The sequence below is a fragment of the Diceros bicornis genome, chromosome X (genome assembly GCF_020826845.1).
Source record: "Diceros bicornis minor isolate mBicDic1 chromosome X, mDicBic1.mat.cur, whole genome shotgun sequence".
Lineage (NCBI taxonomy): Eukaryota > Metazoa > Chordata > Mammalia > Perissodactyla > Rhinocerotidae > Diceros > Diceros bicornis.
This window is the reverse complement of record NC_080781.1, coordinates 38,117,783-38,139,029: the sequence shown is the minus strand read 5'-3', so window position 1 is coordinate 38,139,029 and position 21,247 is coordinate 38,117,783. Positions and strand designations below refer to the sequence as shown.

Genomic DNA, 21,247 nt, shown 5'->3' with positions numbered 1-21,247 from the left:
AAGGAGGAGGAACTCTTTGGCCAAAGCACCCTTTAAGGAGTAGTTCAGTGGAGCTCTCCTAGAGGGCACTACATTGCTTCAAATGCTTCTAGATCTTGCTGTAATGATATGGTCTCAGGGCTTTGAGCATCAACAGGCTCCAGGTGGTTTATATCAATATATTCTTTCCAAGAAAGTTAATAAAGAAATATTCTAGTTTTAAAACTTGGCGTGCTTCGAGAATTTTTTTTTCACAGCATAGGCCTTTGTATATTACAGGAAGTAATGTGACTCCTGAAAGACACATAGGACACTGAAACAGAACTGGGTTTTAGCCCTCGCTCTGCCATTACTAGCTGTATAACGCTGAGCAAGCTTTTGAATCTCTCTGAGCCTCCATTTCCTAATATGACAAATAGGAATAACCATGCCAGCCTCACAGGGTTATTGTTAAGGACTGAATGTGTGTGAATATTGGAAACTGCAGTGTGGTACAAATGTAAGGTGGTTATTATTGGTTGGCTGTTTTTCTTTCCAGTGCCTTCCCTTTGAAAAAGTCAAGAGTATCCTTTACCATTTCTAGTGTGACCAGAGGAAATCAGTTTCAGTGTGTGTAAATATTTTAGTTTTTAATACTATATTAAATATGCTATGTTTATATAAACACCATTGCTGCCATGTATTTATTTATTGACTAAGTAATTAAATGTCATCTTGGTTGAAGGGTATTAAATGAATCCATTCAACAAACTTGTAAGTGCCAACTGTGTACTAGCATTGAGGAGACGATAGGTAATTAAATTCTTATCATTCAGGAAATAAGTTTTCTGAGTTGCAAGGCCACAGCATAAGCTGTTCAGGCAGTGCCCTGCACAAGGCTGATGTAGTGAAAGAGGGGATGCAATCCAGACCGCACTCTGCCAGTTGAGCCACTTGCACCGATGTGGGCTGCATTTGCCTGAAGGAAGTATGCCCTTTTGAAATTTACCTGCCGGGAGTGTGTGCCTTCTTGTAATTTACGCAAGTGCACGGAATGTGCTAGCAGTGGCCTTGATGCTTGTATCATCCTTGATGATTGTATCATCCTTGATGTTCAGTGGAAGCTTGTCAGTGTTTCACCGTTTAGTATGAGGAAGGCTGCTGGGTGTGCTTGTTATCTGGAATCAGATTGCCTGGATTCAAATACTGGCTCTGCCACTTGCTAGTGGTGCGACCTTGGGCACATTACTGGGCCTCTCTGTGCTTCACTTTCTATATCTGCCCACTTCATAGAGTTGTTAGGAGGATAAACAAATTCTTATATGTAAAACACTTACAATAGAAGCTGACATGCAGTCAGAGCTCAAAATGTTAGCTGTTTTTGTTTTTTTCTTGGTGAGGGAGATTGGCCCTGAGCTGACATCTGTTGCCAATCCTCTTTTTGCCGAGGAAGATTGGCCCTGGGCTAACATCTGTGCCCATCTTCCTCTACTTTATATGCGGACGCCGCCACAGCATGGCTTGATAAGCGGTGCATAGGTCCGCGCCCGGAACCCTGGGCCGCCAAAGTGGAGTGCATGAAGTTAACCACTACACCACCAGGCCAGCCCCAATGTTAGCTGTTTTTAATATCTTTACCTGCCTCTTTACTCTTTGTTGAAAAATTCAACAGTTAACATCTGAATTCTACCTGCAAATACCACTTTCCTTTAATGAATTTAATTTCACATTGGAGATGTATTTCTTCTTACCTCAGACCTTTTTTGGTGTGTGTTTATATTAAATAACTGAAAGTCATTTTCTTTAGAGACATCAAAGAATTCCAGTTCTTTGATGAGAAGGTCATTTTGTTGTTTCTAGAATTTTCTCATAAAACCATTGCTTTGTCAGAAGTGACAGAGGTGATGAGGGCTTTTATTCTTCCTGGGGGAATGCTTTATCATTTACCAGGGTTATAAGGTTAGAGATGCTTTGAGGTACAGTGAATTTTTTTGTCAACTTTGGTTAACACGATATCTTTTTTTTTTGGTAACTTTGAGAAAAATTTCTTACGTAATATTGAAATACTGATGTTTCGTAATGTTTTTAAAACAATTAACTTTGCATTTTAAAACGCTGAAAAAGTTTTGTTAAATATCAGATTTTGATATGAAGAATATGAGACAGATTGACAAAGCAAAGGATGAGGCAGTTGATGATTTTGATTTTTCTCTTCCCTCCAAATGCTAACTCCTCCACTGCTCCCAAGACACCTTGAAGAGTCCCCTTCATTACCTGCACTGTGTACTTTTCAGTCTCCTACAGCATCTAACTCTCCAGCCATTTTTCATGGCATGAAACTGGAAGCATAGAATGCTAATAATGCTGCACACCACTGATTTCTAGGTACAGTCATGAGCTGCATAATGACGTTTTGGTCAACGATGGACCGCATAAACGACGGTGGTCCCATAAGCTTAGTACCATATAGCCCAGGTGTATAGTAGGCTGTACCATCATGTTTGTGTAGGTACACTCTGTGGTGTTTGCACAACGACGAAATCACCTAATGACGCATTTCTCAGAACGTATCCCTGTCTTTAAGTGCGCATGCCTGCATTTAAAATAATTTGAGTGTCTAATCCAAATTGAGGTATTCAAATAATTGAGATACTCATCACTTTGATGAAAACTTTTCCAAGTAATCTTCCTGGGAAGAGAGATGTAATATTTTTATAATCTCGTGGCATTAGGCATCAGTCTACCGGTATTTGGGTGTGCCATGCTATGATTATTCATCCAAGAGTGACTCCCTGAGCCGAAATACTATGGACCCTGCACCATTTGGAGGCAGCAAATGAGATGATCTTATCAGGGGCCTGTCAGGGGCACATAGGGGCTGCTTCTGAAAGTGCCAAATGATAATTTGTTTGTGAAATATTAATTGATCCTGCTTGTTAAACTCAAGTTTAATTAGCTTTTTAAAAGTACAGTGATTATAAGCTTGCTCCTAAATTGGTTGCAAAAGTTAAATATTCGTTTTAGAGAAAAACGTGATATTTTAAGATTCTTATATTTAGATGAAGAACAGAATGTTTTAAGACACTTTGCATCAATCGGTGTATAGAGTTACTGTGTCTTTTAATTTTTCATTTTTGGTCCAAGTGTGGTGGCTGAGAGTTCAGATTTAGGGCTGAACTCTGACCCTGCCATTTACTAATTGTATAATCTACCAGTCAGTGAATGTCTCTAAGCCTCCATTTTTTCTTTTTAAAATGAGGATAATAATACCTATCATCATTGTGGCGAAGATCAGATGAGCTTTGTGTGTAAAGCGCTTCACATAGAGCAAAGCAAGCGCTCAATGCCTTATGATGGTGGCTATTATTATTGTGGATATTTTCTTTGTTTTTTTAACTTACTGTGTTGTGTCAGCAAATGATTGCATAAGTGTTTAAACAGTGCCAATTACATTGTCTAGTGTTTTAGAACAAATATGTTTCTGCTACTTTATGATTTGGGTTTTTTTTCCACAATAGTATTGCATTTTAAAATTCCCACACTTCCCAGAAAATGCACCATCTCTCATCTTTTTGTTCTATGGCAAAATATGTTAAATGTTCCAACCAACAAACATAGAAATGAACTCTTGGGAAACAAGTCTATTGTAAGCCGGGCAGCTCTGTATGGTTAATTGTTAGCTTATTCTTCCAACAGTCAAACCATTAATCCTTTCACTTAAACCAGTCATCACGGAGGACTCCCTTCAGAGATTAACAGTCTTAATCACCTCCTGACCAGACTCCAACTCCTCAGTTTCTTAGGTACCCTAACATTCCCTCCTCCTAAACTGCGGTGACTTTCCTAAGCCACCAATATTTGGGCTAATTATTTTTCAAACCAGTTTTTGTCAGTGGATGTCCAATAGGCATTTTGAATAGCCCCTGTGAACATTAGTGAGACAAATTGTGAGGTATTTCCAACAGGATACTTTTCGTATTGCTCTATTTAAAGATATTTTTGTAATTTTCCATTTATGACTTAAGTCACATGAGCATAGAGAACTCTATTCACTGGTTTGCTAAGACCATTGTTTTAATAACTGTTTATGTTTAGCATCAGATACTACTGGGTAAGTGTACTTACTAAAAGACAGTACCTTTTGTGGAATATAAAATGCTAGTGTACGTGAGTGATGTTGTATTTCGTTCGGAAGCCTTTTGTTTAAGCCTCAGCATGCTGAGCAGGTGTGTCTGAATCCCCTGATAATAGCTGTTACTATGGCTGCATCTTATTTCGTATTTCATTTGTGGAACTGATGCTTGATAAGAGAAATGACATGGAATTGTCTGCAATTTTGAATCTAAATAGAAATGTTTTCTTCTTTTTTTCCTTATGGAGGTAAAATTAGGAAACTGGAGTTAAAAATTCAAGCCCTATATTCGTCAATTAGGGTTGTGCAACGCTCGTGCACATTGCGTGAGGGGTTGCGGACTTTGGGCCCCTTACCCTACCCCCAGCTGAAAGCTCTGGCCCTGCCCCCAAGGACAGGGATCCATTGGAAGATGAATTAACTCAAATATTGAAATGTCAAATCAGCCTCTTTAAAAAATGGGTTTCTTCTTTTAGGTTAGCCGATAGATGGTAAATGAAGCCTCAGCTTTTCATTACGGCTTTTAAGATGGGCTCATATTTTATGTTCCGTGGTTCTTATCAAACCACAAAATACAAGCATGTTTAAAAACATGTTGATCCAAATAAAGTGAAAAATGTCTTTTGAAATGTAATTTCTCCCTGAAGCAAAAATTGAGAGATGTGATCTGCTAAGAGGATGGTTCTGAGGCCCTGTGGAGAGCAGTACGCATAGTGGTTGTGAATATCAACACTGGAGCGATATTGCCTGGCTTTGCCTGCTGGCTCCTTATGTGACCATGGGCACCTCTGTGCTTCAGTTTCATCAGCCATAAAATGGGAATATCAATAGTACCCTTTCTCGTTGGGTTGTTGTGAGAACTCATTGAGTTAATATATTAAAACACTTAGAATAGTGTCAAATATAGTGAGCACTATATGAATATTAGCTTTTTGGTAGGAATCTTTTTTTTTTTCGCACTAGTGGGGTCTCAAAGTCCCAGAACTATTGTTTTTGAAAGACGAGGTAGAAGCTGTTTTATTTATCTGTAAGTCACAGTGTCTTGGCATTTCCTTGATTTTGTTTGGTTTCATAAAGCAAATGAGTAAGGTAATTGGAACTGAGTAAATTCACTTCAGTGTGGTAAAAGCTTCAGAGTTCTGTCTGAGAAAACTCTTATTAAACTCTGTAAGAATGGCTTTAAAGGTGCAGGATTTTAAGACCTCTGAGGTCAAAAACTCCATTCAGGGTGTACTTATACTGAGAATGACATACATGAACTCTATACTAAGCTTTGCATGTTGTCAAAACTCATTGAACTCATTGGGTAAAGTTTTTGTATGTAAATTTACCTCAATAAAGCCATTTTTTTAAAGATAAATTCATGATGGTGAGAATGTAGTAGGCATTCATTAAGTATTTTTGACTACATTAATAATTAAATGGATAAATGAATGGCATCATTTAATTCTTTAGTGATGGATCACATGCAGAATTAGGACTCATAAAGAGGTTAGATTTTATGTCCTTGGTTTTAAATCAACTTCTAAAAGTCCAATTTTATCAGTAAATCCTAGGTCCTCTCACATGCTTTGCAGGCACACTCTCCCCCCAATTTACCAGTTTTTCAGATTTACCTTGAGAATGAAGTCAGTGCCTACACTTGGTTCTGTGTCTGCTGGGGCTTACACATTTCTCTTAAGTGTGGCCTTGTGTTTTTATCTGTGTTGTCAGACGTATAATCCTGCAATTTAGTCCTAAAGGTAGACATTTTGATATAGTGACCAAAGATGTTTTTAAGATTTCAGACATTTATCAAAAGTGAAATCCCTTTTGTTCTTTCTACAAATAGCAGTTGGTTTCCCAGACTTGGAATCTGGGCCTCTATTGAGAAACCCTGGCCACCTGTATGTTGAACATAGCAGTGGGCCATATATGTGAACCAACATGGACTTTTCTCATTGGCTGTTAGCATGAAGAGCTTAACTGGAATCCCTATAAAGTGTTTGATTATGATTTCTTATTATATTTTCTCCCAGGTATGGCAGCAGCCAAACTTCTGCATGACTCAGGCATGAATGTGGTTGTTCTGGAAGCCCGGGACCGTGTGGGAGGCAGGACTTACACCATTAGGGTAAGACATTAAGGATGGAGTGGAGAAATATGGGACTGAAGCTGAGTTTTTTTTTCTTTCTGAAAGTCTTGAATTTCATTCAACTCTTTCTAAGAGAGTGAAAAGTACTCTGAAACGTTCTCCACAGCCTCTCTTTCAATTTGTTTCCTTTTCAACTCTTTCTTCTGTCCCTTTTCTCTTCTCATCTCATGGTAATTGCCACTTGCCCACTAAATTATTGTACCAATAAATAGGTGTTTGGAGTACATCAGTGAATAAAACAAAGATCCCTGCCCTTGTGAAACATGTTCTTTTTTGGGGGGTGTAGGGGGAGGCTAGACAATACACAAACAAGGAAACAAAAACAAAAAAGGAGGGCCTCTTCTGGTATCCCTGACTGATAGGTACCTGGTTATGCTTGGACATGTTCAGACATAGGGAGCTTTTCTACTCACTTCGTGTTCAAATGTTGGTCCGTAGTCGTTGGATGTGAAGCTGATTCAAAACCATATAGAAAACTTGCTATTGAACATACGAGCAATTTCAAAGGTTCAAATTAAGACCAAATATTCCCTAATGTTATCTTTCAAACATCTGGATTAGCAAACCACATAAGAAGTGATCAATTCCTTTCTTACTTTTCCTCATTAGCATTAGGTGCCTCAAAATTAGCCTGAAGTACTAAGTCAAGAGAAATTAACCAATAATTCATAGCTTATAAATTCAAGGCACTAAAAACCAAACCATGTTGTGGTATATTGTGAATGATGGGGGTCAGAAGTCTCTTGTCTATTCAAAGTTCAATCAATTTTGCTTTAAATGAAGGAATGATTTGATAAGTCACGTGAATGGAATAGAGTTGAGAACAGAATCCTATTTTCCATGGATACATCTCAAGGTGTGTCTTTAACTTTTGAAATGCCAATTTGCTTATTTCAGGACTGTCTTTTTTTATCTTAGTAATAACATTCTCACAACTATTTATTTTTATTTTTTTCCATGGGAAAACAGAACCAAAATGTTAAATATGTGGACCTTGGAGGATCTTATGTTGGGCCAACCCAGAATCGTATTTTAAGATTAGCCAAGGAGCTAGGATTAGAGACCTACAAAGTGAATGAAGTAGAGCGTCTGATCTACCACGTAAAGGTAAGCCTGAGCCAGCCTTTGAAGGATTGGATGGCTGCTCTATCGATATTTCCATATATGAATTCCAGATTCTTCTCCCAGAGAATCTTTTGCATCCCTGAATGATGCATATGTATTTTATAAGTGTATTTCAACCACTCTGAGAACTTTTTCACTGTTATCAAAGGGGAATTAGGTGCGAATTCTAAACCTATTTGGGAAGGTTATTGACAAAGTAGTATTGCCCGTTTGGTAAAAAGTTTAACAAAACCAATAGAGAAAAAACATTTATGATTGATTTATTAAATACTTCTGTTTAAATACCTGGGGCTTTTTCATGTGATACAGAAACCTGTGTACAGTTTTACAAATGCTGCCCTAGACTTCACATCATAAAAAGTATTTGCAATATGTCTAATGTAGTATTTTGAAATTTTCTCATTGTATTGTGTATATCAGCTAAAGTTACTCTTCTTTGGAGATTTACATAAAAGTGGCTCAAGTCCCAAATTCTGTTTTTTTGTAGGGAAGTTCTATTGATCACCCCAAGATTTCTGTTTACTGGGTCTCACATTCCCATGATCATTTGTAGCTTATAGTTCCTGCTTCCATGACATCTATGCTTATTTACATCTCATGGCCTGTGATTCTTTTCTTCCCTTTGCTCTATGCCAACCTGGGTTCAAGCTCACCTTTTGTCTCGATTTTCCTCAGACTACCCCAAGCATTTGTGTGCAGCAGACCTGACTGAAGTTTTGAGCAATGGGGGAGGGGGAGGTAATTGTAGAAACACAAACAGCTTAGAATTGAATATTGGGAATTCCAATTTTCATAAGCCCTTAGACCAGTGCGCCCCTGGGGATTTCTCACTGGCCACATTTCTCTGTGGATTCCAGTCTCTCACCGTGTTGCTGGTCTTCAGACTCCTCTCACATCTCCCTGATCCTTGCTTTCCCAGCATCATCATCTTGGTCCAAAAAGTCACTGATGTTCTCTGAGAAGCAGAAAGTCACCCACTTTGGGCCCCACCCTGAAGTCCCACAGAAGAACTGGTGGAGGTTTTGAATTTCAGTCCTTCTTCTCTCTTCCTCACTTACCTCTGTAGGTGGAAGTGAGCGGTATAGAAACATATTCCTCACTGGTAGAAATCATCCCCTTAGAAGACAGAAGAAACTAGCAACAGTCAGTTTTGATTTATATAACAATGTTGACACCCTTATATTATCTGTGAGTGATAATATCAAGAATGACAAGTAACAGACTGTACATTATGAATCATTTAATAAAACAGGAAGTAAACATCTACTATTTTGGTATAATAAGGGTAAAAGATTTTTTTAATTTAGACGTAATTGTTTTGGTTGACCTTTTCACCTTACTTCCATATGTGTCTAGCAGAAAAAGAGACACATGAATTAGAAATGAAAATGTAGCATGGTAATAGTGCCATTTGTTGAATAGCAATCAGCAACCCTTAATAAACATCCTTAATTGGATTCATTGCTTTTAAATGTCGGTCACATTTACTAATTTCTTCTGTCTTACTTGTCTTGACACATAACACTTGCAAAGACTGACTTCCTAGAACACTAGGATCTCTTTTAGGTTTCTCCAGACAAAGGAGATAACTAGAGATTATATTCACTGTTCTGTCTTTGTATGTGCAGGGTTTCTTGGCAGTCAGGAGCTATGCCCAGGATGCCTTGTTTTTCTGCTAATCTTATAGCTGACATTAACTTCCTTGTTTGAAAGAGATTGCTGATAGTCATCAGTTGCGGAAATGATGTTACACGTAAAAATTTTCCAGTGATGGCCAAATGTGTTGCTTTCTTAGACTATTTCGAATCATCTATGGGCAGCTAAGAAAATACAAGTAACTAAGCAGTATCTCTGACTTGATATAGGGTAAATACATACGCCAACAGTGCTCTTTATAAAAGTTAAGATAAATGCTATTGCTTTTTAATTATTACAAAGTAAAGCATGTTTGTTGTAAAAATATAATTAGAAAATATGGGTAAAGAAAAATAATTAAAAAACCCCTGCATAATCCTATCTAGGGAAAATCACTCTAAAGCATTCTCTTGGTTTATAGATTTTCATATTCCTTTATTGCTATTTTCTGACCTCTGCTGGAGGAAATGAGAAATATCAGTGCACTCAAAAATACGGTATACATATGCATATGCATATGTGTATATGTTTGATATGCTCACTTACTCTCTAATTCTCACTGCTGAGATTGAGAAAAAACAAAGGTCTTTTTCAGCCTTGATAGAGGTGCTAATTTGACCTCCTCATGGTCATATCCAGCTAGGAGCTACATGATAATAAATAATGATAAAGACTTTATAGCTAAGAAGTCCTCCCAAAATTAAATACTTGTTCTCCACCATCACCACCTCCATGGCTTTGCTCACGTGTCATTTTTCTTATTTTTAAACTGTAAAAAGCATCTCAGATGGCTACATCCATTTCTGGAATTATTGACAAGAATTCTGACATTCTATCTCCTACTACATGCTGAAGAATGTAGTTCAGAAATTTGTCTCCTCTGTCATAGTAGGCAGTACTTTGAGCATTGGGACATTACTCTCTATTACCTATTTTAATAACTACTGTTCCCACGTGCAAACTATGGTTCATGCAAATAGATAGTATATTTGTGCCTTGTTTCTTCAGCGGACCTGAGTATATTTCTTAACCCAAAGCCTGAGAGTATCAAGTATGCTACTTACTATGTTGTCAGATCCTGCTCTTCAAATCAGCTGTTTAAAGAATCTGCTTTTTAACTTTCTTACATAGTCGTTAATAGAAGAGAGAGTTTTATGTGCAGCCTTAATAACATTAGGCTAAGGAATTTGGATATGCTGATTGAAGTTGAAACTGATGAAATAGAGCTACCCCAAAAGGGGCAGGGTACAGCAGCTGATGATGTGCTACCTATCCAAAGGGTGGGTGTCGTTCTCAAGAAAGGATGACTCCCAGTATTACCAGTTTCCTGGTAGTGTAGAAGAAATGGTCTGCTGATAGATGGCGTGTGTTCATGCCGGCCACATAACGGGCATCTATAAAGTCCCTGGTGTGCTGCAATGTGCGGGCCCCTTCACTGTCTACCTCTGGTCTGTTGTAAATGTTTATATCTACTGAGTGCCATTCATTTTAGTGTTACTGTAGCTCTGTCTTCTGTTGCTAAAATGTGGTTTTCCAAAGCCTTGTTCGTGAATAAAAGATGTGATGCCAAGCTATACTGGGATTTAATTATCAGTGGGAAAAGTGATCACTTCAGCTCAAATCTATATAATATAGAAGGTGTTTTTCTCACTTCTAAAGTCAGTGACGCAGCCATTAGTGCTTAACAATTATTGTTAAGCATCTACTGAAGTTTTTAATCTGTTTCACAAATGGTCATGCTAATTCTGCTAGTATAGACTAGAAGGCAGCTGTTTAGATGCCGTGGAATTGACTTGTAAAAATCGTTCCCTTTTAGGGAGTATTTTGTAATTAAAAAGACAAAAAATAAAAACTTCTTAGGGAACCTTCCTATATATTTTGACTTACACCTCTTCCATCTAGTGTGTGCATGTGTGTTGGCATGCACATGTGTGTATGGTTGTTTTGTTGTTTATTTTTTGTTCTTTTGAGTTCTTACTTTGAAGAAGTTGGAGAATATTCTAAAGTTTGTTACAGTTTAGGCTATGGACAAATAAAGTTCCTCTGTCTCAGAAGCTTTTATAAGTCTGAAATTTGGAGCTGAAGTCTAGTCAAAGTATGCATGAAACTGCTTTAGACTGGAAGACTGAACTGTTAAGAGTTTGGTGAATGTAAAGATGTAGTGTGACTTAAAATTAAGAGCCCAACTTCACACTGATAATCGTTTCCAAACTTCAGCTATCTGGGGAAATTGAGAAAAAGGATGCTCTGGTCTTAGTCTGCTTCCCAGTGGGCAGAAGCCAAGCTCATTGTCAAAGTCCCTTTTGTGTTGTATGTGGTCAGCCTCAATGCTTGAAGAGGCATATGAATGAGGAGACATGTCTCAAATATATCTTCTACTTGTTGCTGCTATGACTGCTATTGCTCAAACAGCCTCATGGGGGAGGCAGCATTTGGCACAGCCCCTCAGTTTTTTGAGAACTCTGAAATCCAGTTGACAACATAGTCCACAAGAAGCACATAAAGGCAGAGAGTGGAAACTGTAGATCTCCATCAACAAGACCAGTTCAGTGAATTTCTCAGAAAAGATCTCGGGGGGCTAAAATGTCTCTTGATATCGGAGAACAGCCACAGAATTAGAGCTGAAATATTGAGAAATAAAATATTCAAATTATAATTACATTTGGCAAATGGAAACTGTCCTGTGGTGCAGCACCTCAGCATGTCCCAGAAATCCACAGATTAGAAGTGTCCAGTCTTCTCCAGGTTCTTAATATCCCCTTCTCCATGCCCCTATCCCCAATCCTATTAATCCAGGGAAGCCTGGATCAAAGTCCTGGGTGCACTTGCTTCTCTCATGATGACAGAAGTCTCCAGGAACAGGTTAGACAAACTCTTGTATTTCACCCAGGAACAGCTGCCCATTTCACATGAACTTCACACATGCCACTCAGAGCTCCCTGGCTCCGCGAGTCTGCCCTAGCTGAGATGGGCTTCACAAACCTTCTCTTCTGCCCTCATCCGCACTCCATTTCATTTCTTATTTTTGGAAACAAATATGTCTTATCATCATGGGAGATTTTTTTCAAAGAAAAAATACAGAGAATAGTAATTTCCTCTTCAGCAAGTGAAACCCATTTAACTAGTAATCATTCTAAAGCTTATGTTAAGTTAATCTGGAAACCAAAGTGCTCGTTTGTATTCTTCAGAGAATATAGTCAGATTTTTGGCATGTGATAATTTGGTGAAAATTATGCCTTCAATGTCTAGATTTGGAGCAGTATTTGGGGATATGAGATGAATTTATTCCAGGCTTCCAAGATTTCCATTTGGAATTTAAAATATGATAAAACCAGTAAACATATTCTCTATGTACATACATACACACACGCATACATACACACACATCTGATAAACTTAACAGTGACTACAGTTGTGGGTAACACAGAGTTAGTTGTAAATTATGCTGGAGGTAGTGGGTAGAGAATGTATAGAATTCAATTATGATGGTGAAATTCACTAAAAGAAACCGGCCTGTGGCTTAAATCTTGTCCAAAATTTTATAGTGTCTATACCATATCATCATGGGGTATGGCCAAATAGTCCAAAAGAAATGCAATGACAAGGGCCCAGGTCACCAAAGGATGGTGACTAATAAGGACGACCATGTAACGAGTCAAAGAGCCTCAGCAGCCTACAGTACCAAAGGGCTGGTAGGAAATACAAGATGGCCTAAAGTGTGTTAGCCTAGCTTGCCACCCCTCAGCAGCAGCGGCCTGCAGAAAGGCTTACACACGGGAGCCCATGCCTTTCTCTTGGCCTCTGCTGCAACCAGCAAATAATAACAATGGTAACATTACTCTTGTATGGACATCTAGAACCTATGAAGTGCTTTCACACATGATATCTTATTTGAGTATCACAAATGTGAGTCCCAAACAACTAGTTATTTATAGTTTATAATGTATTTATAGTTATAATAACTAGTTATTTGGTTGTGAACTAGAAGTGTTATCCCCATTTAACAGAAGAGAAAATAAAGGCTAAAGAGATTAATTGTATATGACAAGAAGCCTTGGGATCAGAGCGTGAGCTGAAGTCTTTGGGTGCCAAGGCTATGTCATAAAGAGCTCACTGTCCCCTGGATGGGAGGCTTTCTGTCATTTCCTTCTGAGCCCCAGAACCCAGCTTGACCACTTTCCTTCCCGCCAAACTTACACTCTTACACCTTGGAAAAGTCCAGTTCAAGGTCCTCCTTTCTTTAAAATTTTCTACAATTGATTACAGTTATTCCATTGGCTCCTTCCCAAGCCCTGTACCCTCCTCTTTCCTGATTACACTTTGTAAAAACCTGTTTGGAAGTAGAATGAATAGAGTTCTGTTATTTGTATTTTAGGATTATCCACAGACACTTACATACATATACAGGATATTTTGTTTATATTTAAGATTCTTGGATTCCTATTTTTATACTTTCACATAAAGGAAGTTTTTAGGTCTGCTTTTTCACTTACAAATATTTTCACAAATATTTTCCAATGTCATTAAAAGTTCTTTGCAGATACCATTTTAAAGAGATACATAATGTTCTGTCGTAAGGACACTCTGAAATATACTGGATATTTTGCCAATCAGTTACTATCAATTAACCATCTACCCTCTATTCAAATCATCCAACATTTATTGAGCATCTAATATATGTTACTACTATGTAAGGCACTGGGCTAAATAACTAACTGAGAGAATTTGGGGTACAGTTCATGTGGGATTTGTGAGGTCAAAGATTCTCCTCTCAAGAATAAAGGAAATGAACAAAAAATAGGAAAAATGACTATATAAAGTAAATTAAAAAAAAAGAGAGAGAAGATTCTTATACCACAAACCAGGAAAAGGCAGCAGCCTTAGAACATAAAATTTGAAAATTGATGGCAAGGAAAACTTAAGGTTTCTAATCCTTGCTCCTCAATCCCAGAGCTGTACCACTGCTGAAAGCAAATGTATTACAAGTAAAAGCCAACAATCATGAACACTCCAACAGTTTCTCTTAGAATGTCAAGGTTGGTAAGTACTTGGTCTGCATTTCAAATTATCCAGGCAACAGTTTTGCCAATGCTTTGTCACTTTCTCTGCCTTTCAATCCTGTGGCATCTCTTTTCTGGCCACCTGCATGCTGTCTGCTAAGCCAATGGCACACAATTTAAACTTTGTCATAGCAGCACTCCACTTCAAGGTATCATCAAACAATGACTCAGAATAAAGAACGCAGGAATGGATAAGCTTTGGTGGAATTCGTATTAAACATTGACTACATTTAAATATAAAGAACTGGAAGAATTATGATTGTAGTACAGAATGTACTACAGACTGTATTTTAAAAACACCTTTATATGTTAAAAAATTATATAATCTATAAAATCAGAATGTGAGGAAGGCAAGAAGGGAAGAAGTATAAGAAAGGTGAGTGCTACTAAAATCTTCCTTCATAACGTGGAATCAATCTATACCAAAATTAAACTTGTAGCTAATAAAAAAACAAAGACTCAAATCTCTAAATGATTTTTATGATCTTTTGACTTTATGCTACAGGGCTCTTTCAGGAATTAATATCTCTTGGGCTTATGCAACATTTATGTGAAGTTTAGTACTTCCTTCAATTCACTTTAGTTTGTGTTTCTTCCATTAAATTCAAATAGATTTATGTTATTAAAAATAGCAAATATAGTATGATTAAATTTTCAGATATTTGTATTTCTTTCTTTGCCCCTTTCTCCTTCTTTCCTTACTTTTTTGTTTCTTTTCTCCCTCTCTCAATCATCCATTGGTTCACTTGTCCATCCATATCAACCATCCATCCATTCATCCATCCATCCATCCATCCATCCATCTTTCTATCGTGTAGATGCTTATAAAGAGGTCTGGGATGTCATGCACCAAATGTTATAGTTATTTTCTTTAACCTGGTTGGTGTGATTTGAGGTAATTTGTTGTCTTCATCTTAGTATTTTTTAGTATAGCTTGGACTTTTTATAAAGAGCTCCTCTCATTTTTATTTTTAAAAATGTAATTAGACAGAGCGTCTACTGTTGAGAGCTCACGGTCTATGAGTAGAGGTGAGGCCCAGTGTTTCCAGAAGATCTCTGTGATTCTCACGTGCCCAGGCAGCCATCTCCCGGGTTACATATCTAGTAACAATAACCAAACTGCTTCCAGCCAGCTTAGTGCCTGAGCTTCGATCCTTTGAATTTAGATAGTCCAGATCCCAAAGCAGCTGCTCAAATGCAGAACCTCAAAGGCTCTTGTCCTGGTATTATTGGGCTGCAAAATTTTCCCAGTGTCTGATACAGTGCGCGCGCGTGCGCGCGCGCGCACACACACACACACACACACACACACACACACATTTCATTATTGACCTTTTGTGCGACCTTGGCCATGTTATTTATGTTTTTGTGCCCTGATTTCTCCATTTGCAAAAGAAGGATATTTGTTCCTGTCCTGTTTAGTGCTTTGAGCTTTTAAAGAGAAAAGATGATAACAGAAGACACTGATTAACATTATTCTCACCAACAGGGCTGCTATGATACACTGAAGAAACTAAGAGTGTTTTGATTGGAAGAATAGAGTCTGTTCACTTTCTTTTTGAAAACAAACTTTTCTAATGGGCTCTGGGGATTCTTACTACCAAGTAAGAATTTAAATGGTTGAGACATCACATAGGATAAAGCTTTACAAATTCTTTTCAAAAGAGAACAGGCCAATAAACTCATCCTGAAATATTTTCATAGGCTCCTTATACACTGAACTATAACTCCTCTTGCTTTTCAATCCAGTCTTCTCTATTTGTTTCCCATATTATTAATAGAATAGGACATCATTTGGCTGCAATTACACTTACATGCCCAGGCAAACAGAGTAAATAGATAATAGAAGAGAAAAAGTAAAATCTCCTTTTCCAGCTGTGTTACTTTCCAAGTTTTCTTCAGCTCTACCCTGATGTCTTCAGATCCTGGCATATGGGACAGTGGTTATTATTTGGCCCAGTTGAGACCCTTCCCTAGGGTTGCTAAGTGGCAGTGCTGGTGCTCTTGTAGAGCTGTCAGGAGACAATGGGCATGTCAGAGTTGACTAATCTCTGAATAACCCAAGTTCGGAGACTCAAAATACATTAATTCTCCCCCTTTTTGACATAGTCGTGAAATCTGGAAATACTCATTAAAATAGCTTAAAACAGCACTGTCCAATAGAAATATAAAACATGTGCCACATATGCCATTTTAAATTTTCTAATGACCATATTGAAAAGTAAAAAGAAACAGGTGAAATTAATTTTAATGATATATTTTATTTAATCAAGTATATGCAAAATATTATCATCTGGACATATAGTCAACATAAAACATAAATAAGATATTTTACGTTATTTTTTGGTGCTAAGCTTTTGAGATCTGGTGTGTATTTTACACTTATAGCACATCTCAATTTGGATTCGCCACATGCTAAATGCTCAATAGCACATATGGCTAGTGGCGACTGTATTGGATAGCAAAGGCCTAAGAGGTTAGCAGATTCCATGTATTTTTGCAAATATTTTCAATCTATCTTCAATTTTTTTAAAACCTGTGCAAAACACATGCTTGGATCCCATAACATAAACTCTACATTATGGCACGGATTAACTTCACTTCTTCCGGGAACCTCAAATATCTGGCATCACAGAGAACTTGGAAGTAAACAAAAAGTGAACTTCCTTATATGCCTGTTGCTTTCTAAGGGTAAACCAGCTTTGAGTCACTTTTAGAAAACCCTCCTAGGTACACAGGGAGGTGCCATGTCCTTGAGGTTTTCAGGCATGAAGCAGCGAGCAAGTTAGAACTAAATGAGGTCAAGGTGGTTTGAGAGGCTGCCGTGGAGAATGCTTTGAACACTTCCTCTAACCTTGAAGGACGTTACTAAATAAATTTAAGGGAATAACTTTATGGAGAGCACAAATATTTTTTGTATAGCATCATTATTTTAACAAAGTTGTTAAGTTGTCCCTGATCATGACTAACTCAGGAGAAACCATAGACCTGGCCCAAAGTGCTAAAAATGATTATTGTCTTGGAGTATAGTTAGGGAAGATTCCCACTAGTAGTGAGTTGTAGGAAAGATAAGCCTATTGTTCAGTGGAAGAAGTTTATTTACTCATTTCATCTTTCAGCACACATGCTCCATGCAAAACTCTGAGCAAAAGGGCTGCAGAGTGACCTGGAGCCTTTTACTGCTGACATTTACTGTTGCCTCTTTTTTAGGTTGGCAAATGTTAAGGGCAGCTTCTACAGACAGCGTCTAGTCACATGCAAACCAAGCAAAGAAACTCACGATTTGTAATCACCTATAGTTTAGGCTTTCACGTTGAACCAAACACACGTGCATTGTGACTCCTGGAGATTCAGTTCAAAATCAAATTTCATAATAACAACAATAGCCAACACTTTTTGAGATTTCAAATATATATGCAAAGAACCATTGTAAGTATTTGATATGCATTATCTCACTTAATACTCAGAAAAGCCCGATGGTTATTATTATCCCTTATTTACAGATGAGAGCATTGAAGCACAAAGCATCTGGGTGATTTGCCCAAGATCCCCCAGTTGGTAAGTGATGGGGTGGAGCCTCCAACCCTGATCCATCTCACTCCAGGGTTCGTGTACTTGCCTCCTCAGCTGAGGTGATGACCTACGTGGAAATCATACTTAAGAGTGGGTGAAGTCTCAAGAAAGACAAGGAAAAGAGTGAGGGTGCTGAGGACTGAACTGTGGGCAGGCCCTCAACCCTCCTCTTCTTTCTTCTCAGGTTCTTGCTCCCTAATGCTACCTTTTTCTGTCTTATGCACCATCGCTGACTTTTTTATCCCCATTTGACCTCCTGAGACCCACCTGATCTCCTAGTGGCACCAGGAGCCACTAGTGGCATTAGGAGCCCATGGAGGCCATGGACATAAACTGTCCATTTGGTTAAATCAAGGGCTATTGAGAGACATTGAACTATCTCATTTCATTCTTAATCCAGGAATTTAAAAAAGTATTAAAGCTGCTCATTCTGGCGAGACTGCTAGAACTCTGTGTCATACAAGATAAACATATGAGTAGACAGCCATACACGTGTCTGGGGTTCATTTCATTTTTCCATTGCAAAATGTAAACATAATAAGGTTAGAAGAAGCATTGCTTTATGTTCAACTTCATGCTTAGGCAGAAAAGAGAAGATAAAACTATATTTAAGGGTGAGTTACATAAAGCAGATGTTTGACAGTTGAAGGGTGTCATTATGATACCTAATGACATTGATCCTTTGGATTAGAAAGGATGAGAGTCCATCTAAAAACAACAGGTTGTTTTTAAGCTGTTCCGCTCTTTCTAAGGCCAGGATAGCTGTACTGCTGCTATTTTAGGGGCCTCATATTTCTCCCTTATTGGTTCCAGGCGTTTCTCCCAGATCACTGTTGATATCTTATCTGTGTATCCAGGCTGGAGCTAAGATTTCTTGACTGTAGAACCCTGGGAGAAAAAAAAGCAATAAAAAAAACTTAGGGGGCTGGCCTGGTGGCATAGTGGTAAGTTCCTGCACTCCGCTTCTGTGGCCCAGGGTTTGCAGGTTTGGATCTGGGTGCGGACCTACACACTGCTCATCAAGCCATGCTGTGACGGTGTCCCAAATACAAAACGTAGAGGAGGACTGGCACAGATGTTAGCTCAGCAACAATCTTCCTCAAGCAAAAAGAGAAAGATTGGCAACACATGTTACGTCAGGGCCACTCTTCCTCGACCCCCCCAAAAGAAAAAAAAACATAGAAGAATGAATAAGATTAAATTTTTTATCATGGCTTACAAGTACCTATATGATGTGCCCCTACCAACTTCATGACCCAGCTCACTCTAGTTCAGCCACTCTGGATTCTAGTATGCCAAGGATATTCCTACCCCAGGGCTCTTGCACACTGAGGCAGGTTAAAGATGGCCACTTATTCTTTGATACTCCTCCCTTGGAGAGGGAGAGTTGGGTTCTATGCCCCTTCCCTTTGAATCTGGGAGGACCCTGTCCTTGCTTTGACCAGTAGAATATGATGGAAGTGACACTATTCCAGTTTTGGGGCTCAGGCCTTAAGAAACTGGCAGGTTCCACTTCTCTCTTGGAACACTCACTCTTGGAGCCTTGAGTTACACCAAGTAAGAAGTCCAGATACCCTGAGACCACCATGCTGGAGAGGCCACATGTAGGCACTCTGCTCAGCTGTCCCAGCTGAATCCAGCCTTCAAGCCATCCCTCCCAAGTTACTAAACTTGGGAGTAAAGCTGTCTTGGACGTCCAGCACAGTCGACCTTTCAAATGACTCCGGCCCCAGCTGCTATCTTATGCAGCCACACTAGTGACCTCAAGCAAGAACTGCCCAGCTGAACCCAGTCAACCCACAGAACTGTGTGAGGTAATATTAGATTAAGCTTTTAAGTCATTAAGTTATGGAGTTACTTCTCTATGCAGCAATAGATAACCAAAACACACTTGCTTTTCTCTGCACTTGGAATGCTCTTTCTTGGATTCAACTCAAATATCTCCTCCTCAGAGAGACCTTCCCGGATAACCCTATCTTGAGGAGTAGTCTCTCCCACCACCACCTGATAGTCTCTATCCCTAATTTATTCCTTCCTTGCTTCATTGTTTTTTCATAGCACTTACACATGCCTAAAATCATATCATACATGTATATGTTTTTCATCTGCCTTCTCCTGGTAGGGTATAAGCTTTGAGGAAAGACATTTTTTTCCTATTTTGTCTACTGCTGTATCTCCTGCACTTGGATCAGGACCTAGCACGTAGTAGGCTTTTGGTAAATGTTTCTTGCATGAATGACTGAAAGAATGGGTCTTTGCCCCTGTGTGAGCCTGCCCTTTTAGAGCACAGTTGGGCAGACTTTGATTTTGTATTGCTCTGAGGGGCAAAACTGAAATATTTTAGTCATAAGTAATCTAGTTCTACAAGAAAATAAGTGCCTACCTTGTATGAAGTCAAGAAACCAGGAGGGCCCCCATCTCAACACATACACCACCAACTCCCACCAGAATTCCACAATTGAAGAAAACTACTTTCCTTGTTCACAGTTAAACTAACAAATACAGAGGCAAACAAAATATACAAAAATTCTTGCCCTCATGGAGCTTATGTGTTAGTAGGGAGGACAGGCAATAAACAAACAAATAAAATATATAGAAAAACAATTTATATGCCTAAAACAGAATTATAATTAGCCATGTTTGATTTATATTGCTTTTCACTTGCAGTAACAGGCACAATCAAGAAATAAGGTAAAGTGCAAAATAAAAAATGGTATAAACTATGGATTTTCTTAAAATGAAGTTAATTCAGATGTAGTAAAAATTCGTATATTGCTTTGTCTGAAACTTTTTTAAATGTTAATTTTTAATTTAACACTCTCAACTCTAATGGGTATGTGAGTTGATTTTCAAATATATTTTAGAGTTAAAGTTCAGTTAACCACCAAGTTGCTGAATTATGCAAAAAGCTTTGGCTTTTAAAATCTGTTGCTTTTCCCATGTCAAGATTTAATAAGTTCTACAAAGGGTTTGGACATTTTAACCAGATCTGCTAAATTTCTCATATACATTAAAGAAATATACAATAACACATCTGCTCAGCCACATTTGAAAAAATATGTATATATATATTATCAGAAGGTCATGAGTGCTACGGAGAATGGGGGGCATTGGGAGTGTGTGTGAGAGTGGGATCCAATTTCAAATAGAGTAGTCAGGGAGGAAGTGACATTTCAACAAAAACCTAGCTCTCATCTGTAGGGTTTGCATGGTGTAAATACTTCACCATGGCCCGTGTCAACCTACCAACTTATCGTTGCTGGACGAAGTGTTGGGGAGAGAGGAGCACAATCGGTTCTCGTGAGCCAGCATGCACAAGGCCCTGGTACAACACTGGAACGTCAGAGAGGTGACATCCAACACTAGATGGCAGAGGCCCTATAGGCAATTATAAGAACATGGGCTTTTACTCTAGGTGATATGGGGAGCCATTGGAAGGTTTTAAGTAGAGAAGTAACATGATCTGACTTTTGTTTTAAAAGTAATATTCTCCAGAAGTTTGCTTATGAGCAAATAGATACTCTGTGCGTGTGTGTGTGTGTGTGCGTGCAGGAACGCGGGCATATGTGTATATTTCTTCTTCATAGATGTCATTTCACCTCAGCCACCACTCTGCTCTTTCTTTGGGCA

At 38.5% G+C, this 21,247-nt stretch overlaps 1 protein-coding gene across 2 annotated transcripts in view; it reads left to right on the top strand.

The window, feature by feature from the left end:
- Positions 1-21,247, top strand: part of MAOB (monoamine oxidase B) — a 111,079-nt gene that overhangs the window by 40,110 nt on the left and 49,722 nt on the right. For both annotated transcript variants that reach the window (XM_058535685.1, XM_058535683.1), the window contains exons 2-3: positions 6,109-6,203; positions 7,194-7,331. In XM_058535685.1, coding sequence (XP_058391668.1) covers positions 6,109-6,203; positions 7,194-7,331 — 233 coding nt within the window. The remainder of the gene's footprint in view (positions 1-6,108; positions 6,204-7,193; positions 7,332-21,247) is intronic.